This window comes from Drosophila subpulchrella, chromosome 2L (assembly GCF_014743375.2).
Source record: "Drosophila subpulchrella strain 33 F10 #4 breed RU33 chromosome 2L, RU_Dsub_v1.1 Primary Assembly, whole genome shotgun sequence".
In the NCBI taxonomy this organism is placed as follows: Eukaryota; Metazoa; Arthropoda; class Insecta; order Diptera; family Drosophilidae; genus Drosophila; species Drosophila subpulchrella.
In genome coordinates this window covers 6,256,250-6,279,982 of record NC_050610.1, presented here as the reverse complement: position 1 = coordinate 6,279,982, position 23,733 = coordinate 6,256,250, and the positions used below count along the sequence as shown (strand labels likewise).

General features: G+C 37.5%; 3 protein-coding genes across 4 annotated transcripts; 2 read left to right on the top strand and 1 right to left on the bottom strand.

Annotated features, from left to right (window-relative positions):
• Positions 1 to 1,172: 1,172 nt before the first annotated feature.
• LOC119547503 (FAD synthase) lies at positions 1,173 to 2,394 on the top strand. Its single transcript, XM_037854395.1, has one exon. The coding sequence runs from the start codon at positions 1,234 to 1,236 to the stop codon at positions 1,996 to 1,998; it is 765 nt and encodes a 254-aa protein (XP_037710323.1). The 5' UTR covers positions 1,173 to 1,233; the 3' UTR covers positions 1,999 to 2,394.
• Positions 2,395 to 2,549: 155 nt separating this feature from the next.
• Positions 2,550 to 3,407, bottom strand: LOC119547519. The gene is made up of 2 exons (XM_037854413.1): positions 3,282 to 3,407; positions 2,550 to 3,228 (listed from the first exon to the last, which is right to left on the bottom strand). Exons 1-2 carry the CDS (start codon positions 3,377 to 3,379, stop codon positions 2,691 to 2,693), a joined length of 636 nt encoding a protein of 211 aa, XP_037710341.1. The 5' UTR covers positions 3,380 to 3,407; the 3' UTR covers positions 2,550 to 2,690.
• A 1,015-nt stretch (positions 3,408 to 4,422) lies between these two features.
• On the top strand, positions 4,423 to 10,061 carry LOC119546684. Of its 2 annotated transcripts, none has more exons than XM_037853153.1 (2): positions 4,423 to 4,774; positions 9,634 to 10,061. In XM_037853153.1, exon 2 carries the CDS (start codon positions 9,804 to 9,806, stop codon positions 10,032 to 10,034), a length of 231 nt encoding a protein of 76 aa, XP_037709081.1. In that variant the 5' UTR covers positions 4,423 to 4,774; positions 9,634 to 9,803; the 3' UTR covers positions 10,035 to 10,061. The 2 variants fall into 2 exon arrangements, with proteins under 2 accessions (XP_037709081.1, XP_037709082.1); XM_037853154.1 differs by lacking the exon at positions 4,423 to 4,774 and adding an exon at positions 8,382 to 8,532.
• Positions 10,062 to 23,733: the final 13,672 nt, after the last annotated feature.

The window sequence follows — 23,733 nt, the reverse complement described above, 5'->3', positions numbered from 1 at the left end:
CTTCGCCACTTGGACTTTATATACTCTGCGCTGTGCCATCAAAAGTGCATAGGCAAGCAATGACCAAGTTTTCAGTTTAGCAACTTTACCAACGACCCCTCGAAGTCGACGTGTACGGGGCTTTTTCTGCATGGCCAACAGAAAGAGAAAAGAACAAAATTATTTCCTCTTCTTTTTTTGGGCCACTGAACTTGTTGAGTAAACAAATTGTCGTATGCCAAATTCATGAACTATGAGAGTAACGGAAACAAACTTTGTGGAACACTAAAAATAAATCAAATAATAAGCACTAGAATGTACTTAAGTTTAAATTAAATAATATTCTTCTCCTTTCTTTTTACACTGCGGATTTCTAGGACTTGTTTAGCCAAATAAAGACACTTTAGTTTTTATTAAATAGTTCTTATTGCCATAATTTAACAATTTCTCGGGAGTGCCCAAAATGCATTGCATAGCATAACGTTTATATGCTTAGCAACAATCTTTTTATTCAAGTTCTTAAAAATCTTTTAAGTGGATGAGCTTACTTTGCATAATCGTATTTTTAGTATGAAATATATAAGCATATTTCAGTTTACTGAATCTTGGTAATTTCATATTTTTACGAAAATGTTTTTAGATTATGATATGTCTATTACATTTAACATTATACTAATTTTTTATACAAATTTTAAATGCCGATTTGCAGAAAAACGCGATTGAAATTTTTTTTAAGTATGGACTTTTAAGTTTGGACTTGAAGAGTGTTGTGGGAGTTATTTTTATCTGATAGGTTGGCAAAAATAATAATTAAGGAGTATTTTTCTTTTTTTTAACACCACGTAATTTAAAGTTATATGTACATAAAAAAAACGCTTGGCCATATCTTTGCTTCTGTCAAATGAATTAATTTTTTAATTTTTTTTTAAAATCCTATATCAATGGTATTATATCGTGATATCCATATATAAAATCTCGATAGGTTTCACAAAGAAACACTCATTGGTTAAATTATTTGTATTGTCTTAAGTATTTAGCTGCATGTTTCAATTAAAAATACGTATTTTCAAGATATTGCGACTGATTATTTTGATGAGAAAGGAAATTGTATACAGATCATAAATGTTATAATGGAAATCTAGTTACAGATTATGAAATGATAATGCTTTCATTTATTTACAAATCAGAACAAAATGAAGTAAACAAATTATCATAATACGACAACTGGCCTGAGTTTCTGTTAAGCTTGTTAAAATGAAACTGGTACCTCAGTTCTGGCCCAGAGTGTGGCATTTTCAGCTTAAGAATCGCGGTTTGCATGTTCCACCAGTCGAAGTGAAAAGATTGAATGACCAATTGAGAGACAAACTTGAGCACTCCACAGAGTTGATAAAACGGGCAATAAGTCTATATAAGCCAGATGAGATTATGCTGTGCTTCAATGGCGGCAAGGACTGCACGGTCTTGCTGGATATTTTAGCCAAAATGAAGCCACCATCGATGCCACTGCGAGCGGTGTATGTAAAGTCCGCGGATCCCTTCGAGGAGCTGGAGAAGTTCGTCGATGACTGTGCTCAGCGATATGGACTACAAATGCGCCGCTACGAGGGAGTCCTCAAGCTGGCCTTCGAGCAGTTGGTGGCCGAGGATCCTCAGGTGCGGGCCATGTTCCTCGGCTGCCGTCGCAGCGATCCTGGGGGTTGCAAACTCCACGAGATGCTTCCCTGCGACAACGGATGGCCAGCGATGATGCGGATCTTCCCACTGCTCGAATGGAGCTACCACGACATCTGGAGTTATTTGCGGTCCAATAACCTGCCCTACTGCTGCCTCTACGACCAGGGATATACATCTCTGGGGGATCGCAGTTCAACGCACCTGAATCCCAGTCTGCTGGTCTACAATGAGCAGCTGGGCAAGATGACCTACCGCGCGGCCTACGAGCTGGAGGACATCCGCCTGGAGCGGGCCAACAGGGATGAGCAGGGTCAGGCCACTGTGGGCGAGTCCAAGCAATAATCATCCGCCAAAGTCCAGGTCAAGCTCAAAGTTTCTTGCTGTGCTCTTGACTTGCTTTCTTCTCTTTTTACCCCCACCCAATGTGAGCCAAAGTGGAGCAGCAAGTGTCAGCTAACTGGGCCGACAATTCGTTGTTAAGACCCCATTTCAGTTGCCCGCATTTCGCTTATCAGACAATTTCAAAAACTTCCACAAGCCGGCCTAGCTTGTTATAAAAGTTAACTTGAGTATAAGAGAAAAAATTGTGAAAGTTTCAGAAAAAAGGTGAATTTGGCGAAAGCTATTCGTACCAAAAGCTCAGGAACCATGTTGTTTTTAATTCTGTGATAAGTATCTTTATATTTTTAAAATCTAACAACTTATGAATAAATAAGTTATTTTATGTCTTATTATTAATATATTTTTATAACATTGTATTATAATAATATTGCTATTATATATTAAATGTAATACCAACATCTAATACTCCACTCAAATTTCGTAAAGAAATAGGCTTTTCTTAATACTCTTTAGATATATATGTTATTAGAACTCAAAATCTTTTAACCCCATTAAAAATTTATTGATTCTAAATAGAAAAATGTTCATTATGCTGCAATATTTCCTTTTTAATATATAAATACTGTTTAATTTTATAGCTTAATGTACCATTACGTGAAATTCAAGAACTGTGGTACTATTTCTCTTTGTCGTTACTTAAGCCCCTTTATGAAATAGACCAAGTTGTTTGCCGACTGCGGTTGACTTTGCCCTGGTGGTGATGATGTTGTAGAGCTGGTTCCCTCTTCTTCCACGAGGAGCAATCGATGATCGTGCCTTCGGCATCCCTGCTTCCTTGGCACCTTTTCCTCTTTTTCGATTTCGTTGCCATGGGGAAACTCCTGGGATGACTCTGCCTGCGGCGTGTATGCCAAGAGGTCACGATAAACCTTCAACAGACTTTGATCCTCGGAACGGTCCAGCCAGTTGAGCAGATCCTGAATGGTCTTATCGTGCCGATGGGCCACTTGCGAGTCGAAGGGTGGATGCTTCCGAGTGGCGAACTGTGCCCGGTAGCCCGTTTTGTTGGTTTTCGGGGTAAGACTAACACGATACCATTGCTGATCTTGCGGATCCTCACCCAGAAGGGCGTATTCAAAGTCCGGAGCTGGGGAGGATGTTTCCAGTTTAAGACCCAGGTTATTTGTGGTGCTCACTATACTGTTGTTGGCCTCCGGTAATGGTCCTTGTCTGTTAAATTATATATCCATTAAATTAATTAAGTTACATATAAATATAATTACCCCAACTGAGTGTATCTGGCCAACTCGGTGGGTATGGCCATTCCATTGCTGACCATCATACAAAAGATTATTATTCCCATATACGGTTTGTTCCACATTTCACTTATTTTCGCTGAGTGCGACGAAGTTTCTGACTTCAGTGGGTTATATAGTGATTTATGCTTTTGCTTTGTCATTTTTCCCGGTTGCTGGGGCTTCGTGTTCGGCGAAGAAATCGTCATGTAAATGTAGCTTTAATAATTTCGATTTGACTAACGGAACTTCTCAGATAGCTAATGCTCGCGATATTCCGTCACGTTTCTGGTTTGAGTTACTGTTTCTCAAAAGGTGGTACTACTGGAATGAACCATTATCATATACTTTTCCATAATAGTAAAACGCTTATGAGACTTCGATATTCTTTAATTAAATTGTTGTTAGGCAATTTAAGTTTTTTATTATATTATAGAATCTTTACTTTAAAGGAAAATAAATATCTATTTTCTAATTATTAAAGTCATTAGTATTTGTCATTGCTGAACACAATTACACACAGCATTTACTAATTAATTGGGCTTTAATTACGCTATTATTCGATATTAAATTATTTTCTTCATTTTTCTTCAATTTTAATTATGAAATAAAATGCCTTATCCTGTTTTGGTTGTGGCTAATAAGAATATTTGTTGGCCTTTTGAATTTGCTTGGGGAAATGCCACTTGGCCAAGTCACTTCCGGTGCGCTCTTTCCGTTTCCGCTTCGCTCTCGCAACAGCTGTGGCGGCATTGCCAGCATGAAGGAATGTTATTATCAGTGAAATTGGCGACCTTTCCAATGTGGGTAAACTCTGAAGGATGTTAATCAACAAGGCTACTTTCACTTTAGCACCCCCCTTTCTCCACCCGCTTTCCTGTTGTGAGCGTGCGCCCCAGAGGAAACTTTCTCCAGCCATTTCTTCCGCTCTCCCGCTCGCTCTCTCGCTCCTTTAAAAGAGATTTTAACAGCAGCTGAGACGGCACAGCTGTTTGGCATTTTGCGCGCGCACTTTCCTAAAACAAAACGAAACGCATATCACACATACGCGCCGTGGTACGGCGAAGGCAGCTCTCCTTGGGTTCGACAGGACTCGGATCCGTTTCGCACACTCAGTAGACAATCTTTCCTCATTTCGTTAACACACTCACAGCACCTTCAAGCAAAAACCAAATAATATACAGAAGAATTTCCCCAAAGCAACAAACAGCAACAGTAGCTAAATTAAATACCCAAAGATGAAACGAACATAGATATATCTATATACCTATAATAATCATTTCCGAAACAAAAAAACAGTTTTGAAGAGCTTGAATAGATCTGTGTGCTTGCTGTTCGCCGATTAAAATATATAAATATGTTAAATATATTCAATAAAACCACATTTAATTAAATTGAATGTCAACGTGCGTGTCTAGTGCAAAAACCTATATCACTCGTCTTGTTGTTGTGGCTGTCGTCGCCTGTAACTTTAAACGAAAGTATGTAAAAAAATGTATCTCTTATCAGGCAGCTTCGTTTATGCGTGGCACTTTAATGGCAAACAGCCAGAAATCGTCCGATAAAGTGCGGCCAACTCGCTTGACTTTAACCATTCTATCCACTTTACTTTCTGTATCCTGTTTTACTGGAGCCATTCCTTGAATAAGTTGGCCACTTATCAGTTGAGAAACGAAACCCATGGGTTGTAGTGTGTGTGCAGAGTAATTGCTGTGCTCGATATCTGATAACAATCCCATATTCCCATTGAAAGCCAATCGTTATTATAATTGATGGGTTGCCAACATCAGTCGATGTCAGTGAGGGAAAATTGTGAAAATTGACAGGGCCTTGAGTTGTCCAAAAGGTGGAGGCAATTTATTTGTTTACTATATATTAATTTAGTTACAGAAACATGGTAAAATTTTAGGAATACCTGTATTCGCCTTGAACTTTCCACAGTCTTTCCTTGTTACCTAAACCCAAAGTTTAAACAATTCAGTTTGTTTGAAGTTCCTTTTTCGTTCAGCATTATCTATTATTTTTAATTTAATTAAATGTGTTTGGATCGTGTTTGTTGGTTGGTTTGTTCGTTGCCTGCGTGTTCAAGTGGCGTGTAAAGTAATTTACCAAACCCGCAAACTTTTCGTGGCCGCTTAATTTTTAGCGCAAAACAAATAAGCAATCGCCAAAGGCAGAAGGCAGAAACGGAAAACTGCGGACCGAAAGTCCTTCAGATTGAGCTGAGCGGAGTAGAGTTTCAGCCAGGTTAGTTAAGCGAAAGAAAAAGTTTCGGCCTGCCCATTACTTTCACTTTTTCAGCTGTTCCCGTGTTCGCCACTGCAATATTTTTGCCGTTGTCTAAGCCAACTTGGGGCTTCACCTTAGGTGTGTCTACAGCATGTATATATATTTGTATATATATGTGGGGGTTTGAGTGGTAGTGCGCGGACTCGTCCTTCAATATTTCTACCGTTAGATTTTCCTCGTCAAATGCTTATCAAGCGTTTTATGATCCTTGTATTTGACTTTCAACTTGCAAAACTTGAACTAACTTGGGCTGTAAAATTTGAATTAATTGAGGGGCAAAAGAGTTTGCCTAGTCAATTTCGTTAAATGTTGCCTCAGTCAAAAGTTACTCAACTAAAATGTATTTATCTCTTATAAGCTAATATTTATAAGTTTAAAATTATAAATTTGAAAATATAATTTTGTTTTAATTTTTAAAATTAATTTAAAGAAGATTTTGTAGATTTTTTTTAACAGTAAGCCTTATTATTTGATTAATTTTTAAGTAGAACGATTTGGGTAAATTTTAAATTAGCTCCAACTTATTTGTAATAAAGCTTTGAAATACAGATTCAGCTTTCTTTATAAACGTTATATCAAATGATTTGTGATTATTGTATTTTTTCAGCATGCAGTTTGAATTTGTACATCTATCTTATCTTATCTTTTTTTAAAAATGTTGTTAGTCGTTCTAATTTTTTTTGTTCAATCTATTTTTTATCTGAACAATCATATTTTTTAATTAAACCTAATAAAAAAACGCCAATAAACTACAAAAGAACAAAATAAATATCTAATAATAAAAGGATTTATGGAGTTTTTTATTATAAAACCCAAGTACGTTAATATTGGTTTAAAGACATAAACTCGTTTAGAGTGTTTTGTATGGTTTTGTTTTACTTTTTTACTGGCCATTTTGTGAGCGTGGGTGGCTACGTGTTCGTGAGCAGGAGGAAAAAGGTTGCTATTATGTGAGGTGAACTGTGGTAACTATAAAAAAGTCGACCTACTCGGTTTGGAGTCGTAAATTGTTGATGTTGCTGTTGCTATTGTCATTTCCTGTTGTTGTAATGAATATAAAACTGCCTTTTAACTGCCTCGGCTGAAATCCTACCCCTAGGTCGGTTTTTGTGCATGTCCGAGGGTATTGCGAATTCCTTATCCTGACTTTTTTATGACCCCTCCGCCTAGAGGCTTTAACTCAGGCAAATAGTTGTTCTTCAACGAGAAACTTGTTGAGGCAAAGTCGGATCAAACAATTGAATTGGGTGGACAAAAAAAACTACAAGATTTTGGCACGCTATAAACTTGTGTATCATTTTTTCGATTCTATTTTTCGTTCTCTGCCTCGAATGGAAAAGATTTCGACATTTCACTTTTGCGATTTTTTGCCCCAATTCCTGTTTGGCAAGTCGCGTCGTTTTCTTTCGCCAAAGCAACCAGTGTTTTGAGATAAGCAGCTTGACCGTGGGCACTGCCAGCTATAGGAAGTGGGTGGTTCGGGGGCTGGATGAGCGGGATGAGCAGGACTTCCACGGGCCACCATCCAAGGCACAAGGACAGGCGAAAGCTCCAGCTCCATGGATATCCAGGCGACGACACGTACGAAGGCGAATCGTGCACAGCGAGATGATAATTTCGTTGAATACCCAAGTCAGCCTCGACTTTATTCCATATAACACCATGCTCGGGTGGGGAGTTCGGGGGCTTAGGGAGTGCTAAGTGTTGAGCTGATATGCAAATCAGCTATATGTATTTTGCTCTGGACAAAACCGAACGAAACCAAACCACATTCTGTTTAGGTATATCGATAGATAGAGAGGCAAAGCAATTTTGGAGAATTCAAGGACGAGACCGCAAAAATTCCAATTGTTAGCTGTTTAAATTTAAACCTTTAAGAGGCAATAACTCTGCATTGATTTACCATAAAAAATCAAGTATTTTTATGTTTATTAAAGAATTTTTGCATCATAAATTAGGAAATATTTTAAAAAGTAATTGAAGAATTGGAATTGTCTTAGACTATGCATGGTATATGACCGATGAGCATATATTTGTTATTCTTCACGATGAGATTGACTCCTATTTGTCAGAGCCAAATGCGGTTGTAACCCACATTTTGAGCCGTCATTTGGCTCCATTATAGACTCATTGACAGACACTAAGCTGAAAGCATCAAATTAGTCAGCTTGATGGGCTGTATTTCTTATGTACATACACATATTCCGCTTTGTATGCCAAACAAGACAATAACTTCTGGCTTTAATGAGAGTGGCCAATGCCAAAGCCAAAGGCCAGCGTGAATTTGTTTCAAAGTCGTTTGGTGGGCGTGTGAGTCGCGCAAGGATGTGGCTAAGGAGTAGTCGTACATATATGGGTGAGAGAATATATGGGAGTGTTTTGGCCAGGCCAACGCCTGAATGTCTCAGCGTCAAGTGAAATCTTTTAAAAAGCCTTGAAGTTGTCCGCTGCCAACTTTTCGACAGGCCAGCTCCAAAAGTTCAAGTTAAGTGCAGCGGGCAATAGCAACAGCATACCAGCAGCTGAAAAACATGGCCAACGACGATGGCTCTGGACATACTACATATAAAGGGTACTCGTACTCCCCAACTGTTGTGTTGTTGTTTTTATAAACAAGCCAGGAACTGGCCAAGTTGGCAACTCTCCGGACGCTCCTGCGCGCGCACATTTCCTTTTTTTTTGGCGAAAAGCCCAGAGAGCCAAGAGAGACAGAGAGTTTTCTTCCCACAGGACCTGAGGACGCAGCTGCTTGGCATCCAGTGGCAAGCCCATGTCCTTTAGTATACAAAACGCCAGCAAACGAAGCGTTTGCCACACGGCCAAAAAAAAGGAAAAAACAGCGATTTACTAAAGCAGCAACAATATCAGCGCCAAAAGTTCGCGTCTAATGAAGTGAAAAGTGAAAGTTGCAAACTTGTGCAAAATTATTATTCCTCCAGTTTTTGCCCAGGTGGGTCCTGTCGGTGGGGCGCACGTGGCGTATGTGCGATATTTCCCAATGAGATTGAATTAAACGCGTTTGTCGTCTCCGTTCAGCCTGGAGGACTCCCTGGAGCATCCTCACCCTTGGCCAAAACAAATGTTTTATGCCTCGCCATTCTGTTCCGTGGGTTAAAAATGGGTGCGTGATTAAGTTAACTGCTTGGGAATCGAAGAATTTCATGGCCAAGAAAAGTAGAAGCTTGAACTTTGCTGTAAAAACTGGATTTCGAAGATAACTCTTTAAATGGACAACACATCCCCTTAGGTTTTATACAAGAAATTGATAGCCTAAAATAAGCAAAGACAATTTATCTATACGTAAATGTACAAATGTATAAATTGGAAAACTGTTAAGTTATTTAGTTATCTTTGTTTTTAAGACCCAAAGGTTTATTTAAATTTATTTTATGGAACGATTTTTAACTTTAATGTTATAGAATGTCTAATTTTCCAAGCCGATGATTATATATTGTTTTAGGTGTTACTATAAGTTAAATTAAATTTGAGACTTTATTTTTTTAAGGTTAGACACGCTTTAAAAAAAAATATTTTGACATTTAAAATTTGAACTAATTCTGAATTTTTGTTTAAATGATGTTAAAGTCAGAGAATGTTTCTAATTATAATTTTTCCACTTATTTTTGAGTACTACTTGCCTTTAATACAAATATTTAATAAAGAATTTGTATTTTCTACATAAATGTTATTTATTTTTTTGAGCTTGTTCTTTTTTTTGTTTTATTTATTCGCTTTTAATTTCCTTGGCAAGCCAATACACAGGCAATATGTCTAGGGTTAGCAAACAAATGTGCTTCAAAAATGTACCCACCCAAAAATCACCAACATTGTGTGTCCAAGGAAATAGCCTCCTTCTGCTAACCATATTCAATGGGTTTTTGCTTGTTGTTTTTCCTCAACGAGCTATCATTGTATTTCCTTTCAGTTTGAGTTGGTGCTTCCGTTTTATGTTTATTAACCTCTTGGATTTTTGGCCAGCAAATGTTTGATCAACTAACTTTAACTGAAGTTCTTCTTTGGTTTTTCACATATTTTATGGAAATTGCTACAGGCAAAGTTTGCCAGCCATGAAAACCCCTGACTTTGATAACAAACTGCGCGTATAAACTGCAAAGGGAAATGAGCACACACGAGGAAAAGCCATTGTGAAACTGTGAAAGTGTAATCAAATAAATTCTCTCGCTGGATAATCCGAATAGCAAAAAAGGTCAGCCGTGGAAGATGTGCATAAAAACCTGCGACGACATCAAATTCGGTGACAATAGCGACGGAGGTCACGAAGGTGGAAAGAATAACGTCATCCGCACATCCAATTCGGGCTACGAGCACTTCCAACTTCAACTGCAGTTGCAGGCCAAGCTAAACAAACAAAAGCACAAAGGCTACAAATTGCCCAACTTTAAGATTCTCATGTGTTGTTGCTACTTCATCATCATAGTCCTGATGATATGAAAACTGCAAGCAAAAACTATCATCCAGTGCAAACGAAATACTCCAACCAAAAATGCTTCAATTATACAGATAAATGCAAACATACTGAAACCACAAAACGTACCAGAAATTAATGTTCAACTAAACGCATAAACAAGGTAAAAATTTAGTTGCCTACTTTTGGGAAGGTATAGTTTTTAAGTGGCTAAGAATTGTTTGGTGTATGAAATACTGAGTGGATAAAAAACATACTTACATATCTAAAAAAACAATATTATTTCAATATTTCTTAAAACAAGCCGATATATTTATTACATTTTTTAATACTGGGTCTACTCAGGATTTTCCTTTGGGTGTAGGTCATCAAACACGTTTTGTTCAATTTGAACACAATAGAAAAATGCAGCTTATTAAATTTTGATTTTAATAAACGAATAGTTGCTGATGTTTTTGTATTGTTTTAAAGTACATTTTCAATTTTAATTATATACATTTATTTCTTAGTCATTGTGCTTCCAGAAAAACTTAGTTTAATTTTTTTTGGGAAACGACATTAACTATACTTAGGCGCGTAATAAGATAATATTCCTATGTTTCACCTTCGATTTTATCAAATATATTGATTTATTAAACGGTTTTTTCATTTAAAAGCCATAAGCTGTATAATTTAATGGTTTTTCTAAACCACATGGTCTAATCCAGTGAGCAAGGTCATCTAAAAATAGTTCCGAGCTATAAACTGGTCGACTAGTTGGCTTGGTCCTTAGCCGCCATCCTTTCTACTTATCGAATTATATCAATTGGTGTTTTATGGGCCCGTTTGGTTTATTGAAATTAGCGCTAAATTGATTTATACCACAATATGTTGCCGCCGTCAATACACGAATTACGCATACGTTCTGCTCTTTGTTCGTGCCCAGGCTTTGTTTGTTTGGCTTGTCCCCGCTGATTACTCATACGACGCGTGGCACATTTCATGAAAATTGATTTTACACTGCGACAAAGCTCAAAGAACACACACTCACACACATTTTTCCACCGCATGTGTGTCGGTCTGAGCATGTGGTATTTGTTTTTGTTTTTATTCTGATTTTCAATTCACATCGCTGACCTACATTTTCAGTTTGCGTGGGTGAGGCCTGGTATTTTTTATTGTTGTTGGCTTTTTGGCCACAGGTTTTTGGAAAAATAAAAGAAATCCTGCCAGGGCCCATAATTTATTCGTTTACAGCCAAGAAATTAATTAATCTAGGGGCCACAAATTTGTGAAAATTCCCAATGAATAATTTAAGGTGCGTTTAAATTCGGACGATAGACTGAACGGTCTACGAATAATTCATTGCGTTTGGCATAGTGAAAAATGCAGCTTAAAATCATTTTATTTAGATATACAAATATTTACACTATATATCGTATATGTATTATATAAATGTATAAAGTATGTGTATGTCTTATAATATTTTTGAGCATGTCTTATAATATATTTGAATATAAATTTCAAATCAAAAAGAAAGATAAAATTTGTGTCTTCTATCAGAAATTTTCGCATCATGTGGATCTATAAACTCTTTTAACTCGTAGAAATGTAATTTCACCTTAAATGATTTTTTTATTTTATACTTTGGTATGGTCATAAGCAACGTATTTACAACAGAGGGAACTCGTAAATGGAGGGAGTCGTTATTGCGCTGATATTGTCAGCTTTGAATTTATTTTTATATTATCGTACTTTATGGCTACCGTAAACATGCACTTTTTGTTGCTTTCTTTCATTTGAGGATTTTTACGCGAGTTTTAAATCCTGGAAGGAACATGCTTAATCCTTGTTTTTATTCTGCTGAAATTTTCATATATATGTAAATGGCTTTACTCATGTGTCATAAGCCCTAGCGAAATTTATTCTTTATTTGGTGAACATGCCTGAAACGTGCATTAAATGTCAGAAAATAGGATCTCAATCTCTTTTTTGGAATGCCTTTGGCACAGCTGCACCAACAAACAGGACGAAACGGAGCAAAAATATTAGAAAAAAGGGTTGACCCTTTGAGAGCACAGAGCCCACATTAGCAGCAAAATAACATGTGGAAATAACGTGTGGGGAAATTGTTTTCATTTGGTTAGCTTCCAAGCAGTTGTATATTAAGGACTTCCGCTTCTCCATTCCTGAAAAATTGGATTTAATTTATATATTTGCTCTAAAAATGTCCAAGCTGTATTTATGCAAAAACTATTTTTCTGTTTATTTGTTTTTATGTTTATCCTTTAATAAATGTTGTTTATTTATTTTTCTTAAATTGAATTTAGTTGCTGCGTAAATAGATTAAGTACACAAAAAACACTCTGAAAATGGTTTTTATTTCCGTGATAAATAACACAGGTTTTATTTTCGAGACAGATATATTACCACTGTGCAACACGAAACATTTTTCCGAAAAATGTACAGACAAACACATGTGAACCCGATACATACTTTTTGTCATTTGTATGCGTAGCTAAACCCTTTATTATCCTTTATATGCTTTTATACCAATTCACACACACATACCCAGCAAGGATATCCTGTCAAAATGTTGTTGTGTCTAGCCATTGTGCAATCAAATTGTTCAGTGGGCGTTGCTTTTGGGCTAGCTCTGCTTACGCGTGCATTTACAACAAATTATACCAGGAGAATTGTTATTAATGTTTTTGGCAAGGTCACGGAATGGCTTTTGGGAAAATTAGATAAAGGGTTTTGGTAGGGAGAGGTGGGATGGGGTGGTGTATGTGACTAAAATGATAAAAAGATTTCTGTAACTCCCAAATCTAATTTATTTTTCCTCTTTTACTTGCAGTTCTCATTCTATTGGTGTCTATAAAATAAACCATCAGTTATTTACATACGTGTGTTAATACAAATCAAATATATATGTATAGTTTAATATAAAAATATTAAATATTTTCAAATCTAGCTTAAAGAGAAAATAAAAGCTAATGTTTTTGTGTCTGTGCAAAGTGTAATTGTTTATCCATAATCATTGAAAAGTATATGTTTAACTGAAAAGCATTCAATACTTTAAATAACCTGTAGCTGCTATAATAAACACCAGTATTCGGAAATGAAATCGACGAATGGCTCCGGCAAGTGGCATTATCTATAAAAATAATACAGACGTAAAGTGAGTACAATTTATTTATTTTACTATTTTCAGTAGACGCAATCATATTGCAATTATTATCTGCAATGAGAGTTCCATCAAGGACTTTAAAAAGTATAAAATCAATTTCATCAAACATATGTTTAACATGCTATAGAAATTAGAAATTGGAAAATAATAAATAAAGTTTTTTAGTACTTTTATAAAATCTTTCGGAATTAAGTAATATATATTGTGAATTAAGTTTACTAGAATAAAAACATGTTGGAACGCTCATTGTTGAATATATTTATTTGTAAATAGAATTTAGACTTAAAAGGTTTAAAGTCCTTTAGGCTCTTTCAAAACATGTTATACTCCTTAGCTTTCCACGTATGCTCCATTGAACCCCCAGTAAATCATTCCGAATTAGTTATAACCCCTAGGCAAATAAAATCTGGCCTGTTGTCGAAATTTATTAAAGTAGAGTTTAACCACTTTGTTCACTAGTCGTATGCGCAATGTGGATTCGAATCATCAAGACTCGACCGAAAATGTTTAGCAAGCATCAATATTGAATGGCAAAGCAAATTTGTGGAGTATGTTGACAGACATGCGAGAATCGTCCCAGGGCCTGGGCAAACAGAATGTGTTTCAAACTGAGAATCAGGGCGAGGGACCCATTTCTGTGATTGTGTGTCCTGTTTGCCTTTTCCAGCTTGCCCACTGTCAATAGCAAATGCAATTTTAAACAGGTCCTGGTAATTGTTTTATGGCCCTCGAAGGAGTCACAAAGAAATCAAACTGGAAAAACAAAAAACAACTCAGACTTTAGGCGTAAGATTTATGAGAATGCCTTTACAGAAGAGCGCTGGCATTATGAAGTCGTAAAGAAAGACGCTCACTTGGCAATTTGGCTTATCAAAATGCCAATAAATAATAAGCCAAAGAGCTCGTTGCGCGGTACATGAAAAGTAGATCAAGATTATGGGAGAGAAAACTTGTTTTTGTTTTACATGTAGATGGAATGCGAACGTGTGTATAGGGATACATACTTCGTGTGCTGGTTGTCTACAGGACATGTTGACACTTTTTATGGCTTATTTGTTGGCAACATAAAAAATTCATCTAATTGGCAAAGTCTGCATACTTGATTTCACTAATGGAGGCCTGTCAATGTGGGCCACAGAAGGTATTGGCATTCGGGGTGACAGCCTGTGATTAGAGCTTCTCGAATTCCATTGATTTTCCCCATAAATTTAAACTGCCAGTCGTTTTTCGGTGAGGTCAAGAGGTCAAGTCCCACACCGAAGTACCAAACTCAATGGCATTTACACAGAATTCCGTCTGTGAGTAACAAGGTCGAGGTCTGGTCTCTTTGCAATTCGAAATACTCACCGAAGTTGACTGACATAGACCAGGTTTGCCTTTGTCAGAAAAGTGCGTTAATTAAGTAATTTGCCAGGTCACGCTCACCTGTCCCTAGCAGAATAGAACACACCTTTAATGACCACCTCGGTTGGGCGAAAATCGATTTACTTTACCATTTTCCCTTCCATTGTGGAGCCACAAAAAAAAAGGTGGTCTGCTCCTAAAATCGATAGCATTTTGGGGGCGTAATCATTTAACAAATGCTGTAATCGGGGTTATTATAACCAATAAGCTCTAAGTTATTATATATTTCCTGTCTCTAGATTGGAAAAGTAAAAATAAATGAATATAAAGGTATTTAATAATAAGGTTGTGAAGGGTACATTATATTTAAAAGATTGCTAAAGGCGATCTTAACAAATATAAGCATTTGAGAAACATATAACATTTTAAAGAATCCTAACAAGTTAGTGGAGTGTGAAAAATAGTTTATAAAATTTTAAAACTTAAGTTTTTAATTTAGTTCTCCCAGTTATAGTCTCTTGCTTTAGTGGAGTGTGAGAAACAGTTTATACAATTTTAAAGTTTACGTTTTTAATTTAGTACTCTATTACGGTCTCTTGCTTTTTATGCAGTGCAAACTATATTTCTGGTTAGCTGCCCCATAACAATTTGCAAGACCAATTAATTTGCATCGCAAATTCGAAACTTGAATGAATAAAAAATGGGAAAATGGGATGAAAAGTTGCCTGATGAGCTTAGAGGACGAAGGCCTTTTTCTGCCTTCGGCTCATTGCATTCACTTTGGCTTTCTCTCCGGTTGTCCTGTCCACAGGACACACCTTTCCTTTTTTACCGTGTCAGCAGAGTGCATAGTTAAATACCTTTGCGTTCCTTTCTTTTCCGCTTTCACTTTCACCCAGCAAATGGCAAATTCCGCATTTTCCCTGACACATTTTCTTCTTCTCTAGTTTCTACCAGTTTATTGCATTTTTCTTGCATTCCCAGTTTACCTAAAATGTTTGGCTTTAATTAAAATTGGCTTATGAGTGAGAAGGTGACTTGCGGTTCATTTTGGTTTTGGGCTTATTTCGTTGGAAGTCTCGAACGTTTCTTGAACATAAATCAGGGGCCACAGCCGCACACACACTCGCACACAGCGGGGACATTGAAAGTGCTTACATAATTTGTTAGGCGCGTCCAAGTCGCAGCCACTAAAAGCAATTTGCTGTAAAAGTAAATACGAAATCGTATTTCATGCCATGTCGTGTCCCGACAGCCGAAAGACATATGCAAATCATTACTGTAGTCCCTACTTAAGGACGTTCGGTTGTACACATCCGTGTATGCACTTAGTCGAGAATTGTGTTGGTTAGCCTAAGTTGGGTAGTATAATTTATGGCCTGAGCCATATTCCTCGGGAAAGTTGAAAGTGCCTAAATAAATACTTAACTATCCTTCTAGCTAATGCGAACTGTGTTTTATTTTTTACATTTTTAGGAATTTTGTGATAGTATAAAATATAAAGATAAATACGTTCATCTATTGCCGAGTATAAACCAATTTTACACAAAATTAATGACTGTATATTATTATTTTTAAACTTTTATTTTGTATATTTCGGCTTCTATATCGGTTTTAAGAATGAAAAGTTCAAAGTACAGTATTTATTCCTGTTAATGGAACAATGGATTACAAATAAGTTTATACATATTGAATTTAAAATGTCGTAAAATATTTGAGTCAAGTTGGAAAGTATTGGAAACGTTGTTAGTAATTGCATAATTTTGTTGCGACATTAAAGATACATTTTTTTTATTGTTAGTATATTTAATAATTGTTTATTTGTAGTTAATGTCAACTGCAATATATATAAATCGTAGCGGATAATATTTAAATTATATATTAAATTCTATTAAATGCTACGTGTTTTTAGTGCATAGGAATCCACTGTGGCGTTCTCCTAAATTGTATTGCCTAACTTTCGGCGCCCCGTTATTTAGAAACTTTGCTTTTTATTTAATTTTTAATGAACAGTACTTGGACGTCTATTACGATTAAAAATACTCGCAGTTTGAGCTGGTTGTTTTGCTGGCGCTGTCGCTCTGCGAAACTCGATGTCCAAGGCCGGAAACGGAAGTGTGCACATTGAAGAATGGCGCAAGGCGAAGACGCCAAGATCTTGAATGCGGTGAATGGGCCAAAGTAAGTAGTTGGCCTAGGGAATGTTGCCAAGTTTGAAGGCGCAGGAGAGGCCACTTAAATACCTGCAAAAGTTTTTCGCGCTTCCGCCGGAAATTGCAGGGGGGGGGCGGCAGGAAAAAAGGGAGTTGCTTTCTTGGTTGATGGCTTGGTGGGTGAGTGTGTGTGTGCGCCCCATATCAAATCTTCTGCAAATGCACAGCGAGACAGCCAGGAAATGCTGAAGGAAATTCGTTTTCTTCTGAGACACAGACGAAAAGGGGATGATTCGGCTGGCAAAAACAAGACGAGAAAGTCCTTTGAGCGTCTGCTGCAAATATTGCACAAGTGCTCGCCACTCATAGAGCTGCACAAACACACGGTACACAGTAAGCAAAATAGCAAAATAGCAAAACAGCAGCAGCAATACAGCAGCTCAGCGGGAAATGCAAAGAAACAAAAGCAAAGGCAAAGGCAAGCTCGTTAAAATTACAAATAGAAGGCAAGTGGCAGAAAAGTGCGCTCAAGGACGCGTTGGCGTCTCCAGGCCCGTCCGTCCACCCACTGCCGCCCACTGCACCACCGCCCAAACTGCACCACCCCCTTTCTAATCTCCACATGTGCGGCATTGTGTGGCATGCATGCGAAGCGTTGAGGCAAGACGAGGCTGCATTTGAACTTACTCGTACTCGTACTCATATCATGCCATCAGAAACTTGCGCCTCAATTACGAAATGTTATGCTCCCCTTATAAGCCCCCCCCCCCCCTAAAAAAAAAGGAGTCCTTATAGCGATTACAGGGGGCGTGGCATGCGTGTTTACCCTTGCATTAGGCTGCACCAAAGTTTTCGTTTCGGGTAACTACCTTTTTGCCCGCTCTTCTTAAAACTGTTGCATTTCTGGCTTAGTTTGTTGATATGGTTTTGGCTTGGCATTTGAAGGTCACTCCTGCCACTGACAGGACCTCATGGGGCGGCATTTGGTTGTGTTCCTTGGGCTAGACCAATTTAAAAGTCAAGTCAGCTTTCGAATGTCCGAGCCACGTAAGAGCCAAGAAAAAGGCATATGTAAATTACAGATACGGTAGCTCATTGCAAATTTAAAAAGCAGTGGAAGCAAGGTTTTGTTTTAGATCGATACGTCTTAAGAAATTAGAGCAGCTTGCTTTCAAAAGTTTTGCGGGTTCTAAAATCATATTTGGGAGTTGAATAAAACAGAAAGGGCGATGGGACACTAACCAATATTATTTATTTCAAAATTCATTTGTTTTTATCGCTGTGAAAATAATTTCCTTAGGTCTTCATTTATACATTAATAATAATTATAATCGCCATATTGCATTCTGCAGCTGTAATAATCATTTCTTATTTGCATTTTGGTATAAATTTTAATTTTTTTTGTGAAATATCAAATTGCATTGTCAATAAACAAGGCATTTATTGGTATTTTCAGTGCTGTCTGTGGCAAAACGATTACCAATTACCTTTAAAACCTTGCAACTTTTCTCCGTTTACCGTCAGCGAAAATTGTAGCTAACTTTTGTATTACTTCAGAAACAAATTTTGTTAGCAATTCGCTCAATTAGGCAGCAAATTAACTGCAGCCAAACCACAAACCCAACGCCCATCGATCCAATGGATTCAAGTCGTGCCCTGCCGCACCGGAATAAAACCCCAATCCGACGAGTAGACGCCGAGATTTATGTCGACAAATTATGCACATTTATTTCAGCATAAAGGCGAATGGCAAATGATGCAGCCAGAGTCGCAGGATAAGCCCCAATACGAATCCGATTCCGAAATGGAGCCAGAAACGAGAATCGAGTGCAGCGAGGCCAAAGAGCACATAATAAACCTATAATGCGTGACAGGATGCGTGTCAGGATGCAAGTCCTGGCGTATCCTGCCGAAAGCCATAAGTGGTTGCGCCTCATTTGACACACCATTTGGCATCTTTGTTTGGCCAGCTCATTTCCACACCAGCCGAGATTTATGTGCATTGCATTTTTATTCAAATTTAATTGATATTTGCTTATGGCCATAATAACAATGTCGCCGCTAATTTAATGACAATGCGTATGCGCAACTGCTCTTCACAGAAGGATTTATTGTGCATGCCATTGGCAGCGCTGAAATGACACTACAAGTGGCCTTCAATCGAGTGGCGTCAACTTTCCTCGCCCAGCATAAAAAAGAAGAAATAAATTCGAGTTCATTTTATCGATAGAGTGTTACTGCATTCGAGGCAAATGTCAAGCTTAAAAATTTTTAATGATATAAAGTAAAGTGCCTCTTAAGTGTTAGTAATGAACTCAAAGTACTACTATAGTACTTCTATTTCGAATATACTCTGTATAATTTAACTATATACGCTTTAAAATTAAAGTAAGATTAAAGTAGAAGAAAACATATTTGTTAAAACTTACATTAGATAGAAGAAGTATTTAGTACACTTGTAGTCAATAAAAAAAATATTTAACCTTTTGTAGGAAAATACCAAAAAACCAAATATTTATTTTTTTTACAGTTTTTACCCTCGAGATACACTTTAAAAGTGGTAAAAGTCGTCTTTAATATACTACATATACATATAAGAGCATATATAATTATTGAAATGGTTCGCTTTAAAAAGAGTTATGAAATCAGCAAACCAAAGTTCTTACGCAGCTCGTTAAAATGATAATTTCTAAAATTTATGCCGCTCCATGTCGCATGTCTCTTTAATTAATAAAGTTGTAAACAATGCAAATATTTGAGTACAACACCAGGGTTGATTTAATCATTATCGCATGTTCCATAAGGATGTTTTTGCTGGTGTTGCCAGCGATGTTGCCGATGATGCGACAGATAAGACATGCATTACGGCGATATAGCAAATATGGCGGGGAACTCTGGCTCCGGGGCGACTCTCGAATGACATAATCGACGCTGCAGTTTCCGCGCCCCGGAGTCCGGACTCCGGAACATAAAAGATGGAGGTGGATGGTGGGATGGTCGGATGGGTGGACGTGGATGGGGATGTGGATGTATTGCTGCTGCTGACGGGCTGCTTCCTGTTATGAGGATACGGCGCCCAAGTCCCAACTGATGACTGCTGAAGGCTGGCAGTTTCCACACATTATAAAACACAGAATGTTATGTTGTGCTGCTTTTTCCTTCCTCTGCCTGCATGGAAAAGTTCCTAATTAGTCGGCAGTCGGCTGTATGAGCGACGAGAAAAACGAAATTAAAGCTGCAAAGTTTCGCCATGCCGCAGCTAATTGCATTTGGAGTTGATGCTAATTATAATGATTAGGCTGACGTTGATTAGCTTTTAGTTGGTGTCTCTCATATCGAAAGTGTTGGCAAACTTATTGTTCTCATTTGTTGCCAAAAATATGCCAAGCCTATCGACATAAACTTTGGAAATTATGTAAATAGCAGTTAAGTCATTTCCAATAGTTAACTAATTTTAGTATACTCTTGGGATTTTATAGCTTAAAGGTTAGAAATCATTGGAGAAATTTATTTAAAATTTGAAGGCATTATTTTAGCAACAATTTGAATTTAATTTCAAACATTTTAAAATGTTGTTTTACTAATTAAAAGTGATTAGTTTTGAATTACTTCAATTTCATCCCATTCCATTTATATTTAAGCTTTATATCATGTTGAGCTGCAGCTTGCATTTATACAAACGGTACACATATGAATTACAATTATTATTCATTTGCACACATTATTGCTACTCCTCACAGTTGAAAAGGCATATTAAATGGATCAATTCGATTTTAATTGAATCAAATTAAACAGTTAAAAGTTGGAAACATGAATAATTTTATTTACATGTAAATAAATAAGCTTTAAATAATTGAGTGTTTTAAGTGTAAATCATTCAGTGGAATTAAGTACGTGCTCATATGGCAATTTCCCCAATGGCTCATTAGTGTGCTATACTAAAAAAAACAACAGGCAAGAATATTTGGAGAGCTTGCAAGATTTATTACCTGCATTTCAGTGCCCAATTTTGAATTACTGCTGCACTAAAACTTACTGAGATAGGCAATTCCCAAGCCGGAAAAGTCAAATGTGAAATTCCGCAATGAAAATTTTGCGGTTCGCTGAATCGGATGATGCTGCAGCTAAACTGCATAAATTGAAGCATTTTGCGGAGCGCACCTTTCTCATCACGTCTCATTAATTTCCACTGGCATTTTCCAAGTGCACTTTTCCGTGAGCCACGTGGGCGTGGCCCCCTGAGTGGGCGGGCGCTTATAATTTATTGTATGTTTACTTTACACTCGAGCGCATGCGGAATGTGGAATGCGTGGGGATGTGGATGTGGATGTGGGATGACGAACTGCAGGATGCCCATCCATCCACGCACCGATTTTTCAGCTCTTCCAACTTTTGCTCCGGCTTATGCAAATAAAAGTGCATAAGGATGTAGATGACTGAAAGCTGCACGCACACAAGTGCAAGTTTGCATACTTTATGCGCTGCAGTTGTTTTGGGCAATGGGGAAAAAGTAATCTTTACTCGAGAAGGCAACTTCACGACGCTGTGCACAGTGGGCTGAAACTGAAAAAGTGTACATTAAATTATATTACGCCAGTACAATAAGTACAAATTTAATACTCCTACGTTCCTGCATATAACAAACATGATTGAAAATATTTTAAATTGTATAATATTATTTTTAGCTGTGTAAACAAAAAAACAAATTGATCACGAGTTGTTAATAGAAAAGTTTATATGGAAACCCATTATATTTTCTAGGATTTTTTTTATATATATATTGAATGTATTTATATTTTTTTCCTTACTTATAAACGTTACTTCAACCCATTGTAACTTTGTTAAAAAAAAACAATGGGGATTTATTATTGCCGCAGAGCAGTTTAACCTACAATTTAAAATATATATATTTGTTTTCCTGTTATAAACGCTCCTTTTAAAGATCCCTACCACAATTGCATTTATTAGCCCCTGTTGACCATTGTCATGAACATCTGGAAAGTGTTTCCATCTTCAAGTTTCCCGAAATCGTGCCTCGCAGCAGTCGTAGCCGGACCAATGCCTAAGCACAATATTATTATTATTACTTTCTGCCTGTCGAATTTTAAGCAAAAAGTTTATCCTTCGGATGGACGAAGAGGAGCTTGTCCAAGCAGTTGTTTAAACTTGGCCCCAAAATGGGAAAGTAGAGGGAGCACGGGGACCCCAGGGGAAGGGGAAAGTAAAGAGCTGCCGGCGGGTGGAAGGCGAGGATGGAGAACTCAACAGCCGAGCACTTGAAAAAGTTGACCCCATCCCTTCGTACTTTCTATCTCGGTCCCATCTTCGGGGCGCCACAGGTAGAGGAGAGCATCATTCACATAGATACAAAGATACAAATGTGTTTGCGAATATATAGCATAAAAAACTGCACTATATAGAGCTGCCGTGCTGTGCGCTGCCTGCTGAACTCAACTTGCAACTTTGTTGCCCTGGCATTTCGTACTTTTTTGCAATTTTATACCCGGTACTCCCATTGCCCAAGGGTATGCTGGGTATACAAATGGGAGAAGAAGGCATTTTTTATTATACACATATTTATATTTCGTTGATGATGAAAGGCTACAAAGGCTTGATAAAATATTCTAGGCTCTAACAATGTCCTTTTCATCACAGATAGAATATATTTTGGTGGGTTCGAAAATTCAACAAATCTCAGTTTAACATTTTTTATAAAAACAATACAAAATGTTTGGCTTATTTATAATAATTAAAGTCATTATACCCGGTATTTTGCAGTCGGTCCCGATGTTATTTCCTTTCACATTTTTTGTACAGCTCTTCCTTTCGCGCAGTTTTATGTCGAATTTGTTGCTGCTGGCTGTGTTGCAGTTGGATTTTCAGTATTTTGGCGTAGTTGCTTCATGCCCCGATGCATTCGAACACTTACGATGTCGCATGGCCTGCATCTGGATCCAAAAATAAATGGAAAAAGCTGACATTCAGCATGTCAGGGGATCCAGGGGGGTTTCTCCGAGGCTTGTTCCCTGCATCTGCTTAATTTCTTTGAAAACTGCCAGAAACTTTCGATTCCTCAACATTTTCGTTGTTTAATTTGGTTGCAAAAAGCTTTAGATTCCCCATGTGGCTTTGGCACCCTGGGGTATTTTCTTGCATTTAAGTTTGATTTCGAAACTGCGAAAGGTTATTTGTTGAGGGGTATTCCTCAAACGAAACTTTCAAAGAATTTGCCGCATTTGCCAAAATGCCAAGGAAGCGTTTAATGTAGCGAACAAATTACAAAATGCAATCCTGCCAAAATGAAAAAAAGAGATGCTGGAAAAGACCAAGACAAAAGACCACACATGCGGCTGACAATAATGTTGACGACGTTTTCTGCTGTTGCACAAAACAATGGAGCAGCAGCCAGCAAACTGGAACGACAATCGCCAACGGGCCAACACACATGGATGCATCTCCGCCTCCAGCGTTTTCCACCATTTAGAAGGAGCAACACCTACCACAAAGGGGCGGCCTCAAAAAAAAAGAAGAGAATTATAAAGAAAATGTTGGAAAAGACAAGACAAAAACAAAAACCGGACGTGCCACGGTCACCATTTGTTGCGGCATTTTGACAATTTTGCCATTTAATGTGGCGCAAGCAGAGGCTCGTGGAGATGTGGATGTGGAGGGCAGGAAGAAGCTAGCAGGTCGCCATGACTCGCGCATGTGGTGGATGTATTTGGGGATTGGGCAGACGTGGCGTATGCTTAATACACAGCTCTGGGACACAATGAGAAATGATCTGTTTGTAAGGATGATCGGGGAAAAAATATGCTATGCATTTAATATGAATACTCTCTTTACTTACTTTACTTAGTTATATTCTAGAGCTGAAACAGACTGATAACATAATTTACAATTTTATTATTTTAACAAGAAAGAACGCTATAGTCGAGTGCCTCGACTATCAGATACCCGTTACTCAGCTAAAGGGATCAAAGGGAAATGAAAATAAGCAAGCAGCAAAGCAAGACTGAAATGCGCCACCTACCGGCGGTAGACAGATTTAAGCGTTAT